This window comes from Dama dama, chromosome 8 (genome assembly GCF_033118175.1).
Source record: "Dama dama isolate Ldn47 chromosome 8, ASM3311817v1, whole genome shotgun sequence".
Lineage (NCBI taxonomy): Eukaryota > Metazoa > Chordata > Mammalia > Artiodactyla > Cervidae > Dama > Dama dama.
The window spans coordinates 34,980,346-34,996,714 of NC_083688.1; the positions used below are offsets into that span (position 1 = coordinate 34,980,346).

The following is a 16,369-nucleotide window of genomic DNA, read 5'->3' on the forward strand; positions in this document are numbered from 1 at the left end:
CAGTGACTTGTATTAAGTTTAAAAATATGGCCACTTTAGTCATACTCTTATTCTTCTTCCTCTTTCATTTTTCTTTTATCCTCAACTTATATATACCTTGAAATTTCAAATAGCCAACAAAATCTCCTAGATAAACTTTCTTGACCTCACATTCTGCCCCCTCAAGAACTCCTCCCTTTTCCTTTGCTTCTATGCTCATGTTTCCAATTTGCTTCTCAAGTCATAGCAACCTAAATTCTAGTGACCTTGACAATGTCAACTAACATACTCTTAGTAGTTCCCTTTCTAGACCTGTCTTGCACTGACAACGATGATCATCCAATTCCTGAGGATTTTTCATGACTTGGACCCCCATGAAACTGGTATTAATTAATTTTACTCAATCATATTTTCCTGTTTCTGGCATATGAGCTCATCTGATGTCATTTACTAATTATTGGAGTTCTTTGGGTTTCAATCTCGGTCTCTGTTCTTCTCACTTTAAAGATCTTTCTCCAGTCATCACATCCATTTACATGATTTCAACCTTCTCCTGTATGCTTTTTCAAAGCTGGATCATTGTACGTGTGCCTCCAGCTTCCCCCTTCTCCTCCTAAACTCCTCCCACTGCTCAGCTCTCCGTCTGCTGAGGAACATTTCTCACTGGATGTAGAACAACCACACTAAACTCTAGGTAACCATGAACTGAAATTATCATCCCCTCCTCCGTGAAAACACACACACAAAAGAAGGTGTAGCCTTCTGTCCGGCATTCTCCGACTGATGGTACCACTATTCTCCAAGGTTGAAATATGAGTCATCTTTAACTTCTGGGCTCTGTCCACTTCCATCATCAAACCAGCCATCAACTACTTTTTTTTACCCCGCCCCCCCATACCTTTCTTAAATATGTCCCTTTGTCTCTTATCCTAGTTACCATTCCCCCCATTTAAGCATCATTCTCTCTCTCTTCCTAGACTAAAACAGCCTCAGGGCCAAAAAAAATCTATCTGAGGGCTCCCAGCTGACCAGTCTTTACAGGGCAAAGAGATCAATGTTAAAACACATATCCAGCAAGTTCACAACTTCCTTAGAACCCTGCAGTGGTTTCCCACTAAGTTTATTTTTAAGCAGATGCTGTTCAAGTTCTGGTTTCTATTAAATGCTCTAGCTTCTTTTTTTCCTTCTCGCTATTATGTCATATTTTGTTCTCTAACTGTTCAGAATTATTTTTATCTGTGCATACACATCCTACCTTTCATCAGATCCATGTTTTTGCTGCTGCTCTTTCTTACACCTTAGAAGTTATTGCCACTCCAATCCAGTGCTCAGGACCCTGAACTTCAGCCTTTTAATTTCTCCATGAAGGTTACCATGATCTTCTGAAGCTGCCTGTCCCTCCTCCACATCTCCTAAGCCACTCTTATGTCCCTTATTATATTTATTGTTTTATACAATACACATATGTTTATGCATCTGTCTGTTTCATTAAATTGTGAGCTCATTAAGAAAAGGAAAAATGCCCAATTCATCTTTTTCTCCCCCCAGCTCCTGGAATAGTAGGAACACTTAGAAGACATGTGACAAAGGGTTTTGTTTTGTTTCATTCATTTGAATGAGTGAAAATCTTTCATTTCTCATACTTTCCCCTCAAGTTAAATGTTGCTTTCACATATTTTTATCTTTCAAAGATGATTAGAAAGACACAGTTTGCAAACTAACTATAGCTTTCAGATTATCACTTGGTAATAAGAAGTAGATGATTGATTTTACAAAAATGGCAATATCGTATTAAAAAAAAACATTTTGAAGGAGATATAATAGGAAACTAGAAAAAAATGACTCCCTTAGAATCAAAAAAAGCCATCTAATACAATTTGGAAACTTATAGCAATTAAATTTTTATTTTTAGAAATGGTTCTCATTATGGATTATGGAACCTATCCAATGCTATGTGCTCTGTATTTTAATTTATTTGGTTTTTTTTTAAGATTTTTTTCAGTGTATATTTTATTTGCTTTTGTTGAAACACCTTTTTCTTGTATTTATGTACATTAAAATTTTTCTGGGCTACTCAAAGCCAATTCTCAAAAGAAAAATAATTTTTCACCTAGTAAGAATAATATAGCTGATATTGATTAAGTAGGAAACTAGTGACTTAATTATTGTCATACATAGTTATATTTGTTTACCACTCTTCTATAATTTTCTATAGCTATAATGGACAGTCTGGCCTTATACATGAGAACTTTATTAACTCATTATGTAATGGTTTTAATGTCAGCTTCTTTTTCAGTTTTAGAAGTGAGAATTTGGAAAAAAATATTGCCAGCAGAATTAGTTCAATAAATCATAGCTGTACAAGGAACCTTGATAATGCACTGGACCTGTATGTCTATAATGAGAGAAAAGGGAAAGAAATACAATTCAAATTCATTGGAAGATGGAAGGAATAATATTTCTCTGATACTTCAAAATCAGAATTCTGTGTACTTACGTTATTTGACTTAAATATTAACCTCAGTGGACTCTGTAGTTACCTGAGTCTCAATTTATTCATTTCCTTGTGGTGTATTTATTTGTTATTGTTTGAGTTAAATATTTTGGCAGTTTATAAAACTGTTTTTATTTGCCTGTTATGGCACTGCTCTTTTAAAAACAAATTCAAGATAAACTGCAGTATGGTGAAACAAGTTAATCTGCTTTTTAAATGAATTCATGTTTATAGATAAGTATGTTTTAAACAGAGTCACAACCAAGGGATGGAGTAATGTGATTATGTAAAGTAACCATGAGAATAGCATTAAAGGTTGTTAACTCATTTTCTGCTAAAATCAATTTTTATTGAGCATTAAGCATCAGGTTATTCCATTATATTGAATAGCTCATGTTTGCTTTTTTATTTATTTTGTTTTTTACTTAACCTTAGAACGTTTTAGAAGAAACTGTATACGTGAAACCAATTATAACCATTGAGATATTAAGTTCTTCATCAAGACATATAATCATGAATGATGCTAATGAACTTAACGTATTAGAAATGAACAATATGTGTTTGGAAGTTATCCACAGGAACAGAGGACACTTTTCTTTGCATGGACTTGTTTCTCCACTTTCCATTGGGTGATATTTGCAGTTCATTTCTGGGTATCCTTCAAGTAATCATCTTCTCACCAGATTTAAATTCATGATGTTCCAAAGTTGTCTAGTAACTCTAATTAGGGTTTGACACAACTGGTATTGGTCTTCCTGATTCTTTTGAAAAATGACTAATTTTTCTTTCCTTGTATTTTTAAAATGTGGACCTTCTGCAGGTGCGTAGGCGCGAGTATAGAAGACTGCATCGGCCTGATGGATAGGTACTTGGTGTGCTTGCCTCTCGTGTTCTTCCTCCACGGCTCCGTGTGTGAGCACGGGTGCATGTGTGTGCATGCCACTGTGAATGGAGAATGATGTCTTCTGTTCTGTAATTGCCTGCAGGTGTAGCGGTCCCACTAGTCATGACTGCATTTACTACCTTTGGACGGGCCATTCCACTTTACCACAACATGCTAGGTAACATCTACCATGTTTCCATTTTGTCATTCAAATCCTTTCCCAATTATCATGGATTAAAAAAAAAAAGGAAACAAAAAAACTACTAACCAGTTGGGTAAAGTTTATAATATGTTACATCAGGGAGTAATGAGAGAGATATATAACTCTTTACATTTCAAGCCATATGTCTTACCTCTTCTTCCTTTATTCATTAAGATTTTGGAATCCAAATTAGTAATATCATTGATTTCTTTAATGTGTATGATATAAACATGATTTTAAATATTAACCTAGAACTTTAATAGAATCTTTATGTTCTTAATTATGTAGATGATTGCAGAAAGAAATATCTTTTAGAGGGTATTTTGCAAAAGTTGATCTGTTTTCTGAGGTGTTTCTTACTTGATTTAATTTCTGACTTTATTTTGAACTGGTTGGTATATTCCCTAGGTATCAGGATTACTATAAACTAAAGACTGTATCGAAAATATTCAGCACAATACAAGTTAAAAAACAAAGTATTTCCCTTATGTTTATACAAAAACCTATATACAAATGCTTGTAGTGGATTTATTCAAAATCACCAGGACCTGGCAATTATTCAGATGTCTTTTAATTGTGGTATATCCATACCTTGTAAAATCACTCAGTAATAGAAGGAACAAACTGCTGATATACACAAAACATGGATGGATCTCAAAGGCAGTATGCTAACTGAAAGAAGCTAGATTTTAAAGAGTACATACTATAGGATTCCATTTATATGGCGTTTTGGAAAAGGCAGAACGATGGAGAATGAAACTGATCAGAGTTGCCAGGAACTGGGGTGGGGGCAGAGGGAGATGAGCTCTATTAGAAAAAGTCGTGAGGCAATTTAAAGAGATGATGGAACTATTCTGCATCTTAATAGTGATGGTGGTTGCATGAACGTATGGACTTGTCAAAAACGGCTATGCTTTACGTTAAGAGGAATGACTTTTACTGTACATAAATTATACCTCAATAAATTTGACTTTAAAACATGTCATGTTTAGGAAAATAGTAACTGTACAATGTGGTGTGGAAACACTGTTAGCTTTCTTTTTGAAACAAATTAATTGTATCTTTTGGAAGAGAAAATAGTGCTAAATTACAATTAGGAAAGTAACCATTTTGGATAAAGCACTGCCTTTTAATGTAAACTTTTGATTGAAGTGCATCGTATGTACTATAAAAATATGCACAACATAAATCTAAAGCTCAATAAATTTTTTCCAAATGAAGCATTTGTGTAATCATCAGCCAGATCAAGAAACAGAATGGTATCAGAATCAGAAACACTTCTTGAGGCCCGTTTCCCTTGAGCTAACAATGCAGGTCAATTTGCCTGCTTTTGTACTTTATATACATTGAATCATGCACTATGTACTCTTTACATCTGACTTCTTTTGCTAAATATTATATGAGATTCATCTATGTCATTTAATTTAGTTGTAGTTTTTTATTTATATGATATTTTGCCTTTAAATGTTTTTAAAACAGTCTAACATGATATTTCTTATTAGTAAATTATTTTTTAATAAAATAGAGAAATCAAATTCTAAAAAGAAGAATGTGTTAGTTAAGTGATTTATACAACAGTGGCACTTTGTCATTTGGGCACAATCAAGATCTATTAATACAACTGTTTAGAGCAATGTCAAATTATGAAAAAAAAAAATTAATAAATGAGAGAGAAACAGAGAGACAAAGAGGGAAAGAGAACCTAAGGCCCAAACTGCAGTTTTATAAACAAATGTCTGTTTACTCCTATATATATTTTTTTCCTCTTTGAGACTTGGTTGAGTCACTGTACTATCAGTTTGAAGCATGTATGTGCATTTGTTTTTGATGATTTATTATAATCATTGCAACCAGTTAACAAGAGGCAATATAGTATGGTGGTTAAATGTGCTGTCTTTGGAATCAGATTTTCTGCTATTTTTTGATGTGTGACTGTAGGTAAGTTCCTTAAATTATCTGAGCTTTGCCTTCTTTATTATACAATAGGGCTATTAATATCATTCATAAGTTGGCTTGGAAGATTGAGTGAGTGAATAAGATAGTGCCTGATTTAGCAAAATTACCCAGAATGTATTACTTATCATTTCTCTAGATAGAAAATATTTTAAATGGTAGGAATGGAGGAGCATACCCCTCTAAAGGGTAGCAAGTCTCTCAGAGTAACTCAGGGAGCTTTGATATGTCCCTCTGTCCCTTTGATAGGCCCTTTAAAGGAAGGGAGGACATTTCTTTCCTCATCTTGAAAATCACTGTCTTAACGAGGGCCACTGGTACCAATGCCAGTAGGTCATAGGCATAGGCATATGGAGAGACAGAGAAAGTGTTAAAACCATAGTGATAGATGACTTAGGTTTTCAGTGATAGTAATTGAGGTTTATCACTCAAAATCATAGTATGTCTTACAAATTTAATATTTCCAACATTTAAACAAAAGCGGTTTGGAAATTTTCATTCCTGTTTCCATAGATTTCCAAGCCATTCCTTTTAGTCTTAGGTTAACAGGTCAAATTCATATTAGCTTTCCCATAAATAAATTTGGATTTTCCTGGTGGCTCAGATGGTAAAGAAACTGCCTGCAATGCGGGAGACCTGGGTTCAGTCCCTGGGTTGGGAAGATCCCCTGGAGGAGGGCATGACAGCCTGGAGAATCCCCACGGACAGAGGAGCTTGGCGGGCTACAGTCCATTGGATCACAAAGACTCAAGCATGCCTGAAATGACTAGCACTGCACAGGACCAGTAGCAGCATATAGATTGTAGAGTTCAGCCCATCATTCTGACGAAAAATCACCTGTAGTCCTTGGTACAGGGAAAGAGCAGAGGTTCTTGAATGTGAAAACCTGGGGTCAGGTATTGACTCTACAATAATTTTTATCTGCAAAATGAGGACAATAATGGCAATTTTTAAAGTGGGAATTCTTATACCTCATAAAATTGGTGTGAAGATTAACTGAGATAATGAAAAGGAACTGTTGTTTAGTATGAGTTCCCTTCTGGTAGTTATGAATCTACTTGAAATATTGGTAAAATAATCTTTTTAAAAATTTCATGAGGTTGTGCTCTATTGGTATTTTATAGCAGGTCACTGATCCAGTAATTCAATGGCTATGGAATTAACACATCCAAATTTCTCAGGTTCTAAGTACCTAAATTTTGTATCACATTTCTTAGTATAATGATTTCAAATAATTGATAGTAGATAGCTAATTGTTCCTTTTAGATATCTCTAGATATCTTTAATTAATATGTTTTAAACATAAATTTGAGGCAGTTTAAGTTATTCAGTTCTTACATTGACTTACATTATGTTGACTCTGTTCTTCAATTGTATTGACTTGTTGACTTGTCAGCTGCTGTTTATAAGGCAGTTTGGAATTTGCATAAAAGATTTAGCTTGGACACTTCAGAAAATATTTATAAGCATGGAGTGTTTTGACATGTGTTGGATGAGAACAAGTATCTCCTTTCAGGTCCTTGGTATTGCAGTAAATGCTTACTTCTCAGGAATGGGGTGGATATATATTTAATTGAAAGCAGGGAACTAGTTTAGTAATATTATACTTCAGGTCATTTCTCATTTTTAAATTCCATCACAGTTTAAGCTTCTATCTTAATTGATTAAAGTAAATTTTATATAATAGGAGGAGAAAAACATGAGAGAAAATAATTGTTTTAAGTTTCATACATAATATTTTAACTGGGAGATTATCCAAAACCTAGTTTTCTTTTAGTCACAGAAAATTACATTGAGCATGTCAATGTGGTCATTTCGAGATATTTAGAGTTCATACTCCCTACTGCCCCATTATCCTCTATTCTGTTTCCTAAACCAGCAGGAAAAGAGATTGAAGATTTAAATGAAAACAGGTGAAATGTTTCCAATCTTGATCGACTTTCATTTTCTAAGCAGTGTTATTCTTTCCCGACCCTGCAATTTACGAATTGGTTTTCCACACTCCATTTACCTTGTAGGCTGCTGCTGGAATTTCTTCCAGGAAGATTGGACAGGATAGAATAGAATTTATTTTTTTACTTGTAGTCTACTAGAATATGCTACTTAAAATGAAAATAATGTTTGATATTTTGAAACTTCTCCATACTTTCCTTATTTGAAATAAATTCCTTAAAAATAGCATTTAGCTTTGATGTTCTTCGTATTCCATCAAGAATCTTATGAAGAAATACATTTAGAAAAGTTTTATTTTTAAAATTCTTCTTGGTGCTATTTATTTTAGCTTGTATATGTGCTGTTTTTGTATAGATTCTGCTAGAACTATGTATTCTGTTCTATTTTATTTTAGTTTCTTAGTCAAATATATATCCAGAGCTTTTTAAAAATCTTAGTTTCTTACTCTTCTAGAGCCTAAATTTGTTCATCTCAACAAGGAAAGACTCTGTTGGCAAAGCATTTTTTTTTTTTTAGTTAGCAATTCAAACTTTAATAATTTTTTTATTGAACTTATAACAACTGACAGAAATGATAACAACTAGTAGATGTATGTTCAAGCATTTTTATCTGGCTATTTGTTTCAATTCAATTATTCTAGATGCTTCACAATATGAAATAAGGTAATTGAACTTAATTTAACTCCCTAAATTTCATATAGGCAGATGCATGAAATGTTTCATGCCTGTGTCACACTTTTACTTTACGATATAGTAGTTATTACATAAGAGGTCACATAACAGTTTATCCTTTAGCAGTGTGACCCATGTGTGATAAATGAGAAGGCTGATGTGATGTTCTTGGCACTACTTTCACAAATGGCACAATCTTTTTTCTTTGCTTGTTTTGCCTCCAAGGAACTTAATTTGTAACTTATGTCCAAATCGAATAGTCAAAGTTGCTTGTAGACAGTTATGTTATTTGAGTGACAGTTGAGTTATGACCCATAAGTTCAATAAATAAAAGTACACAGGCTTTTATTATAAGTTTATCCTCAGTCTACCATGTTTCATATATTAAATTTACTTTTGAATTAAAGAGAGTTCAAAGAGGTGAAGGAGAGTGGGTGAATTTCTTTTTCTCCAGATGATTTGGGTCCCACACTTTGAAGTACTCAAAAAATACCAAAATTATCGAAGAATCTTAAGTCAAGAGTAAAACATCTCAGATCAATTGCTGTTAATTCCTTCTCATACAGTTCAAGTGGTTATTTTAAACAAAGGTATTCAGTGGCGCAGTTTGCATGAGTGGCTTTTGTAATGATATTAAAATGTCCATACATTGTTACAAAGCTTTTACAGATCCTAGAAACATTAATATTAAACTCAAATTTACTGACCGTAAAAATGTGACCCAAAGTCATATTTTTGACTGAAAGTCAAAAGAGATTTTAAGAGCATTGACTTTAGGACTATAACAGAAAATCTAAAGATAGCATTACTGAACTTGGAAGATGTTTATTATGCCAGTTAAGGGTCAAAGCAAAAATTTAGTAGATCGAGGTAACCATTATGAATACTTTTTTACTCTTTTTCCATCAGCATCCTTCTATGGTGTAGAAATTATGGTGTTTATAATTAGTAATTTCTGATCTGGAATGAAGTCAGGACTGCCTTCTGTCAATGATCTCAAAATATCTTAAGCTTCATTGAAATTCATTACTGAATGTCTTTCATTGAATGGTAGGAAAAAACAGATATTCCTGAAGAGTTAGCTCCTTTCTTTATACAGATATTTACAGTTTTAAAACTACTCTGCATGTCTTTTTCCCAAGATTTGACCTCTGGTGTATATATTCTTATATAGTACAATTAATAGGTATAGGTATGTCATCAATATTACTAAGTATTTTTAATTGTGATTTTAGACTAGAATATTCTATATATATATATAGAATATTATGTTCTATTTGTAACTAATATCTTTCAGATTAAGAGCTGTCTATATTGCAATCAACTAAAAATCTAAAACCCTTGCAAACATTTCTGTAGTACATAGAGAGATGTACAGACAATGTACAAAGGAAGTGAAAAAGTGGCAGATATGGCAAAATGAACAAGTAACTCCTAATAAAGAGAATTGACTTCATGCTTTCCAGTGACTAACATGTAAATATGTTAAACAGTAAATTATATATACATGTATAGTATGTATATACATAGGACTTCCCGGGTAGCACAGTGGTAAAGAATCCACCTGCCACTTCAGGAGAGGCAAGAGACATGAGTTTGATCGATAGGACAGGAAGATCCTCAGAGTAGGAAATGGCAACCCACTCCAGTGTACTTGCCTGGGAAATCCCATGGGCAGAGGAACCTGGTAGGCTGCAATCTAGGGGTCGCAAAGAGCTGGACATGACTGAGCATACAAGTGTATATATGTGTGTGTGTATTAATAGCTTAGTTGTGTCTGATTCTTTGCAACCCCATGGACTGTATGTAGCCTGCCAGGCTCCTCTGTCCATGGAATTCTCCATGCAAGAATACTGAAGTGGGTTGACATTTCTTTCTCCAGAGGATCTTACTGACCCAGGAATCGAATCTGGGCCTTCTGCATTGCAGGGAGATTCTTTATCATCTGAGCTACCAAGGAAGCCTGTATATATATATATATCATATATACATATATACATACACACATACACACACACACACATATATATAATATAATCCCTTACTTAAATCTGACACAAAAGTTACCAGTAAATTATTGAAAGTCTTATGTCTTTTCATCCAGTCAGCACCCAAATACAATGGATTAAATATCTTGGAATTAATATGCTATAGAATGATTAGGGTTAACACATATAGCATATATCCTTGGTCATTTACCTACTCCTGGTATTTAATCTTTAAAATCATGCTTAGTGTGTGTGTGAAGTCATTTGTGTTTATAGAAAAAAAGCAGAGTAATAGTATAACTGTGAATGTATTAAACATTTCCAAGGTGAAGATATTAGTGAATTTAGCATCTAATGGTATCATAGTTTTCCCTCAAAACCTGTTTTGAAATTCAAAATATCATAGATCTGGATTGTATACTTGATAACTAAATGGTAAAGTTTAAAAACAGACAGCTTTGTGATTAGGTAAGGTGAATGAATTGTTCAACTACTATATGCTTTCTATTACCATGTAAACAATTACCATAAACATAGCAGCTTAAAAACTGAAACAAAAATAAAAGCACCGTTCTATAGGTAAAAGCACAGGCATGGCTAGGTTCTCTCCTTAGGATGTCACCAGGCTGAGATCAAGGTGCTGTCTGGGCCGTGTTCTCAACCAGAGCTTGGAGTCCTCTCCTGAGAATAGACAGGTGATTGGCAGAATCCAAGTATTTGCAGTTTTAGGACTGTGGCTGCCTTCCATTGCTTGCTCTTTGCTGTGAGCATGTAGCATGTCACGTAGCCTGTTCCATCTTTAAAGATGGTGACTGTGTGGCAGTTTTCTCATTATTGAATCGTTTAGGCTTTATCTCTGTAACTCTAGACTCATATTCAAAGTCACCTGAGATTAGGTCAGGCCTACCTGATTGTCTCCCTGTCTCAAGGTCAAGTGATTTGGGACCTTAATTACATTGCAGAATTCTTTTGCAACACACCTAGAATAGTATTTGATTGAATAACTGGGTAAATGTATGTTTATACGCTAGAGGCTGAAATCCTGGGAGCCGTCTTTGAATTCTGCTTACCTGGCCTACCATATTACTTTCAATGATTCTTTTCTTATAACTTCCTGTCCTGGAAGGAATTTTGTCTCCTTCATCCCATGTAACTTTGCCACATAAGAACACCTTTAAGTCCAAGAGAAATTGGTCTTACTACCATCAAATAACATATTCCTTGTTTGCCTGAAAGAGAGCGAAAAACAAGTACTTAAATTATTATCTTAGAACTAAAATCAGGGTTCTTTTGTACATTTATTTTCTATAAGGTAAGGAAGGGGTCAATATACACATTGGCTTTAGGTGTTCAGTACTCCATTTGTGAGCAGTAATTCACAGAATAATCAGGATCAAACTGCCCCAACGTTAACACCAAATTTATGGCATTTCTTTTTATTTATTAGAGAGGTGAGTCTTCCATAAGAGAGCTCTAAACCTATTCTATTCAGTATGGTAACCACAAGCCATGTGTGATCACTAACTTTGAACATGGTTAAAACAAATTGATATGTACTGTAATTGTAAGATGTACACTGGATTTTAAAGACACCATATGTAAAAAGGAACATAAACTATCTCATTAAAATTTTGCCATATTGATTCAAATGCTAGTAATTTTGGATATACCGGGTTAAATGGAATTTTATTATAATCAATTGCCTCTTTTAAAAATATGTATACAAGAATATTATAAATAATCATTTGCTTGAATTAGATATCTCATGGACAGCACTGCTCTAGAGCTGTCATAAAACTTGGAATACTCTTATCAACGAAAACCTTTTATCACAAAGTCATCTATGTAATTATATAAATAGAATTTATGATAGATATTTAAAAGAATGAAATAAAATTTAATATATAAAAACTGTAAAATTTTTCTTGCCTCCTCACTTTGGAGTTCACAGATTTTGATTCTAAAATGTGATATCTAGATGGAGGGGTAGTGGGTCTTTGTCCTATGAATATTTTGCACAATAAGTGAAAGTTTTAGTCACTCAATTGTGTCCAACTCTTTGCAACCCCATGGACTATAGCCTGTGAGGCTCCTCTGTCCATGGGATTCTCCAGGCAAGAACATGAAAGTGGGTATCCTTTCCCATTTCCAGAGGATCTTCCCAACCTAGGGTTCAAACCTGGGTTTCCTGCATTGCAGACAGAGTCTGAGCCACCGGGGAAGCCCCCATGAATAGTGGAAGGAATCTTTTTTCATGTTCACAAAAGGGTATTTATCATCTTCAATAGGTTGCAGATGGAATGAATCAGACAGAGCCGGGGAGAAGCATCTATTTGCCTGAGCCCATTTCATATACCTATATGTTTATATGTGCCCACAGATCTTATAAACTTCTATAAGTGAAGACAAAAATATGATCATTTGGGTCTGCATTTAGAATTCCTAGTATTGTCCATTTTAAAACTGAAAATCACTCAAAGACGTGTAATTATATTGCAAAAACTCTCTTAAAATTATATTTTGTAGCCAACAGTTCTGTTAAAATATTGTTTCCATTTTTATATGTCATAAATGAACAATATTTAAGCAGAAACATTTTTTAAGTATAGGTCAGAGTCTCTATTTTTATGCCTCACACACACACTAAGATATAAATACATTCAGAAAAGAGTCCAAGTTATTCCCCCAGACAACAGGCATACATTGGATTGAACCCTAAGAATCTTTTCCTTTTTTAATATTTCCTACTTAACTAAAGGAATCTAATTAACTGGGACCCCCTTCTGTGATGTGGTTACATAAAATGATATGTGGATATTAGCTTAAATTGCTCTCTTCATGATTTTTTCTTATTACCTCAGCATATTCCCTAACTAATCATTCTTTCATAAACATACAATTATTTTTAAACTATGTACGTAGGCAGGAGCTAATTAACAGAGAGCAGTTTGATTTGCCAGTGAAATTCCTCACAGTTATTTCATTATTTGCTACCATCCCCCTTCAAACCAAAAATAATATAATTTCATTTTAGTAATTTCACAGTAACTCATAACCAATGAAAGAATAATCTGGAAGAGGAAACCCACCTCTAATAAACTGTGAATGCTTGTAGCTATTGTAATTTTTATAGCATTCTGTTCCTCTGCCCAGAGTAAATGATTCCATATGTTTGAGTCATTTATGGAATAATTATAGTTACTTTTAGTAGAATTAAAAATAAAACAGCAATAACAAAACCTCTTATTATAAAAAATTTACATATTGAAGGGGAAAAAAAACTCTTTCTTTTTTAAATGACAAAAAAGCAAAATTATTTCTAAAGCTGTTTCATTCTTGAATTTCTGCATTGCAAATTATAGAGTTCAAATCCCAAGTTCAACCCCCAGAGGAAATGCCACCATTGTACTGTGCACCAAAAAGAAAGAACCAATGGAAAAATCAAAACGCCATTTCATATTTCTTTCTTAGAATAGTGTTGCTTTTTCCAAAATCTTCTCAGATTTAAAGCTTGATTTTTGCCATTCTTTAAAAAAAAAAAAAAAAAACCAGTTTTTTAAGAAATCTCCACACTGTTTTCCATAGCGGCTGTACTAGTTTGCATTCCCACCAACAGTGTAAGAGGGTTCCCTTTTCTCCACACCCTCTCCAGCATTTCTTGCTTGTAGACTTTTGGATAGCAGCCATCCTGACTGGCGTGTAATGGTACCTCATTGTGGTTTTGGTTTGCATTTCTCTGATAATGAGTGATGTTGAGCATCTTTTCATGTGTTTGTTAGCCATCTGTATGTCTTCTTTGGAGAAATGTCTGTTCAGTTTTTTGGCCCATTTTTTGATTGGGTCATTTATTTTTCTGGAATTGAGCTGCAGGAGTTGCTTGTATATTTTTGAGATGAATCCTTTGTCTGTTTCTTCATTTGCTATTATTTTCTCCCAATCTGAGGGCTGTCTTTTCACCTTACTTATAGTTTCCTTTGTAGTGCAAAAGCTTTTAAGTTTCATTAGGTCCCATTTGTTTAGTTTTGCTTTTATTTCCAATATTCTGGGAGGTGGGTCATAGAGGATCTTGCTGTGATTTATGTCAGAGAGTGTTTTGCCTATATATGTCTATCAGGTGCACCACATTGTCACATTCAACTTTCATGATATAAAATAGTTAGCATCATTATCATTTAACAAATGAGGAAACTGGTTCAGAATAATTAAGCAATTTACAAAAAATCTTTGACTTAACAATAAGTCAAAGAGCAAAGATTTGAGCCCAGTTGTGTCTGATTGATTCTAAAAACCACATCTTTCTACTAGATTGGTTCCCAAATGGAAGAACAGTTAAGAGCAGTCCCTTTGGTGAGGATGATTTAATATTTTATAGCCTACTAAAACAACTTCACCCATTATCTTTCCTTTAGTCCTGGCTTTTACCTATTTAGCTTTCTTCTGATGTATAGCATTTTATAATGCTTGTCCTCACACAGCATATTTTATTCTAATAATACACCTGGTATTGCTTGATCAGAATAGAGCAATACTTCCCATGTTCCAAGCATATGCTCTTGTAGAATGGTAACATTATAATATAAATATATTTTTACTTTCTATATGTTAATACATCAGTGACAAAGCAGACATTTATGAATGAACATAGGTGACCTCTTAAATATTTTCTAACGTGGCAGTTATTTATAAATTCTAGATGGATTTGGTAAAAAGACTGTGGTTCCATATGAGAACTGCTTCCATCAGACCAGACACTAATTCCAAATTAATGCTGCCACCCCCAGACTAACTTATCAAATGTGGAATTAAGAATCCAAGCTTTGTGGACACTCAGAAATAAAATAACAGACAATATAGTGCTGGGTTTTGGCAGGGTTTTTCTTTAGATTTTCCTCTCTGGTTTGTTTGTCCTGTAAGATTTGTGGGATGTGCAAGATTGATTGAAAGTTGTAGTGAGGACGGAAGGTAGAGGATGAGTCCCTCGATTGTGAGTCACTTGATTTTGTTTCATAAGGTGAAAAGCAATTTCTGTTAAGAAAAAGTCTTCCCACTGTTCATACATCAAACATACCATATTTTGTTTGTTTTTTGAAATGCTAAAACAAGAAAAACTTCACTAATCTATGTTTGTTGCTTAACAATAACCTGCCAGCAAATATTTGTTATATTTACTACATGTCACCACTAAGGAGAGAATGAACAAAAAATTCACACAATCCCTAATACAAAATATATGGTGTAATAAAAGAGACAAAATATTCAATATAATTTTCTAATTATTTATTTTCATTTTTATTTACTGTGAGGAAAATTGCAAATGGATTGGATGGTGTTGTGATAGTAAAATAGAAAAGTGCTGCAGATGACATCTGGGTGTTTTATCTGACTTAACTGGGTGACAGATGAACTTACTTGCAAAACAGAAATAGAGACACAGATATAGAGAACAAACTTATGGATACCAATTCGGGGAAGAGGGTGGTGGGATGGGATGAGTCGGGAGACTAGGATTAACATATGTACACTACTATGTATAAAATCGATAATTAATGAGAACTTACCATATTGCACAAGGAACTGTACTCTCTACTCTGTGGTGACCTAAATGAGAAGGAAATCTAAAAAAGTATGAATAAATATGAAGAAAATCTAAAAAAGTATGGATATATGTATAAATCTGGCCGATTATTTGCTGTGAAGCAGCTACCAACCCAATATTGTAAAGCAACTATACTGCAATAAAATTAAATTTTTTAAAGTACAGAAATGAAGAAAACTGAGATGAAGACTCAAAAAGAAATGGAAGAAATTTTATAAGGAAAATAAAAAATTCTGTTGGGGACATGATAGGCTTGATATCTGAGTGAAGATTTTGCATGGACAGATAGTTATAACATTTTGGAGCTCAAGAGAGGAGTCTGAATTATCAGTTGTATTTAAATCTGTAACACTGGATGAAATTCAACAGGCAGAAAGTTGCATATGGAAATGTAAACGTAGGAATGAGCCTTAGGATAGGCAATCATTTTCTAAGGACTGGTTTCATGGAAGACAATTCTTCACAGAGGGAGTGGGGTGGAGGATGATTTGGGGATGACTCAAGCACCTATACTGTGCACTATATTTCTATTATTATTATATCACCTTCACCTCAGATCATCAGGCATTAGATCCTGAAGGTTGGGGACACCTGATTTAAGAGACAGAAGAGAGGGAAAGGATATAATATAACAAAGGCGATAAGACAGA

At 33.9% G+C, this 16,369-nt stretch overlaps 1 protein-coding gene across 1 annotated transcript in view; it reads left to right on the plus strand.

Annotated features, from left to right (window-relative positions):
- The window catches only part of ERBB4 (erb-b2 receptor tyrosine kinase 4), a 1,235,763-nt gene that overhangs the window by 957,623 nt on the left and 261,771 nt on the right, over window positions 1-16,369 (plus strand). The window contains exon 16 of the mRNA XM_061147924.1: window positions 3,460-3,534. Within this exon, the coding sequence (XP_061003907.1) occupies window positions 3,460-3,534 (75 nt within the window). The remainder of the gene's footprint in view (window positions 1-3,459; window positions 3,535-16,369) is intronic.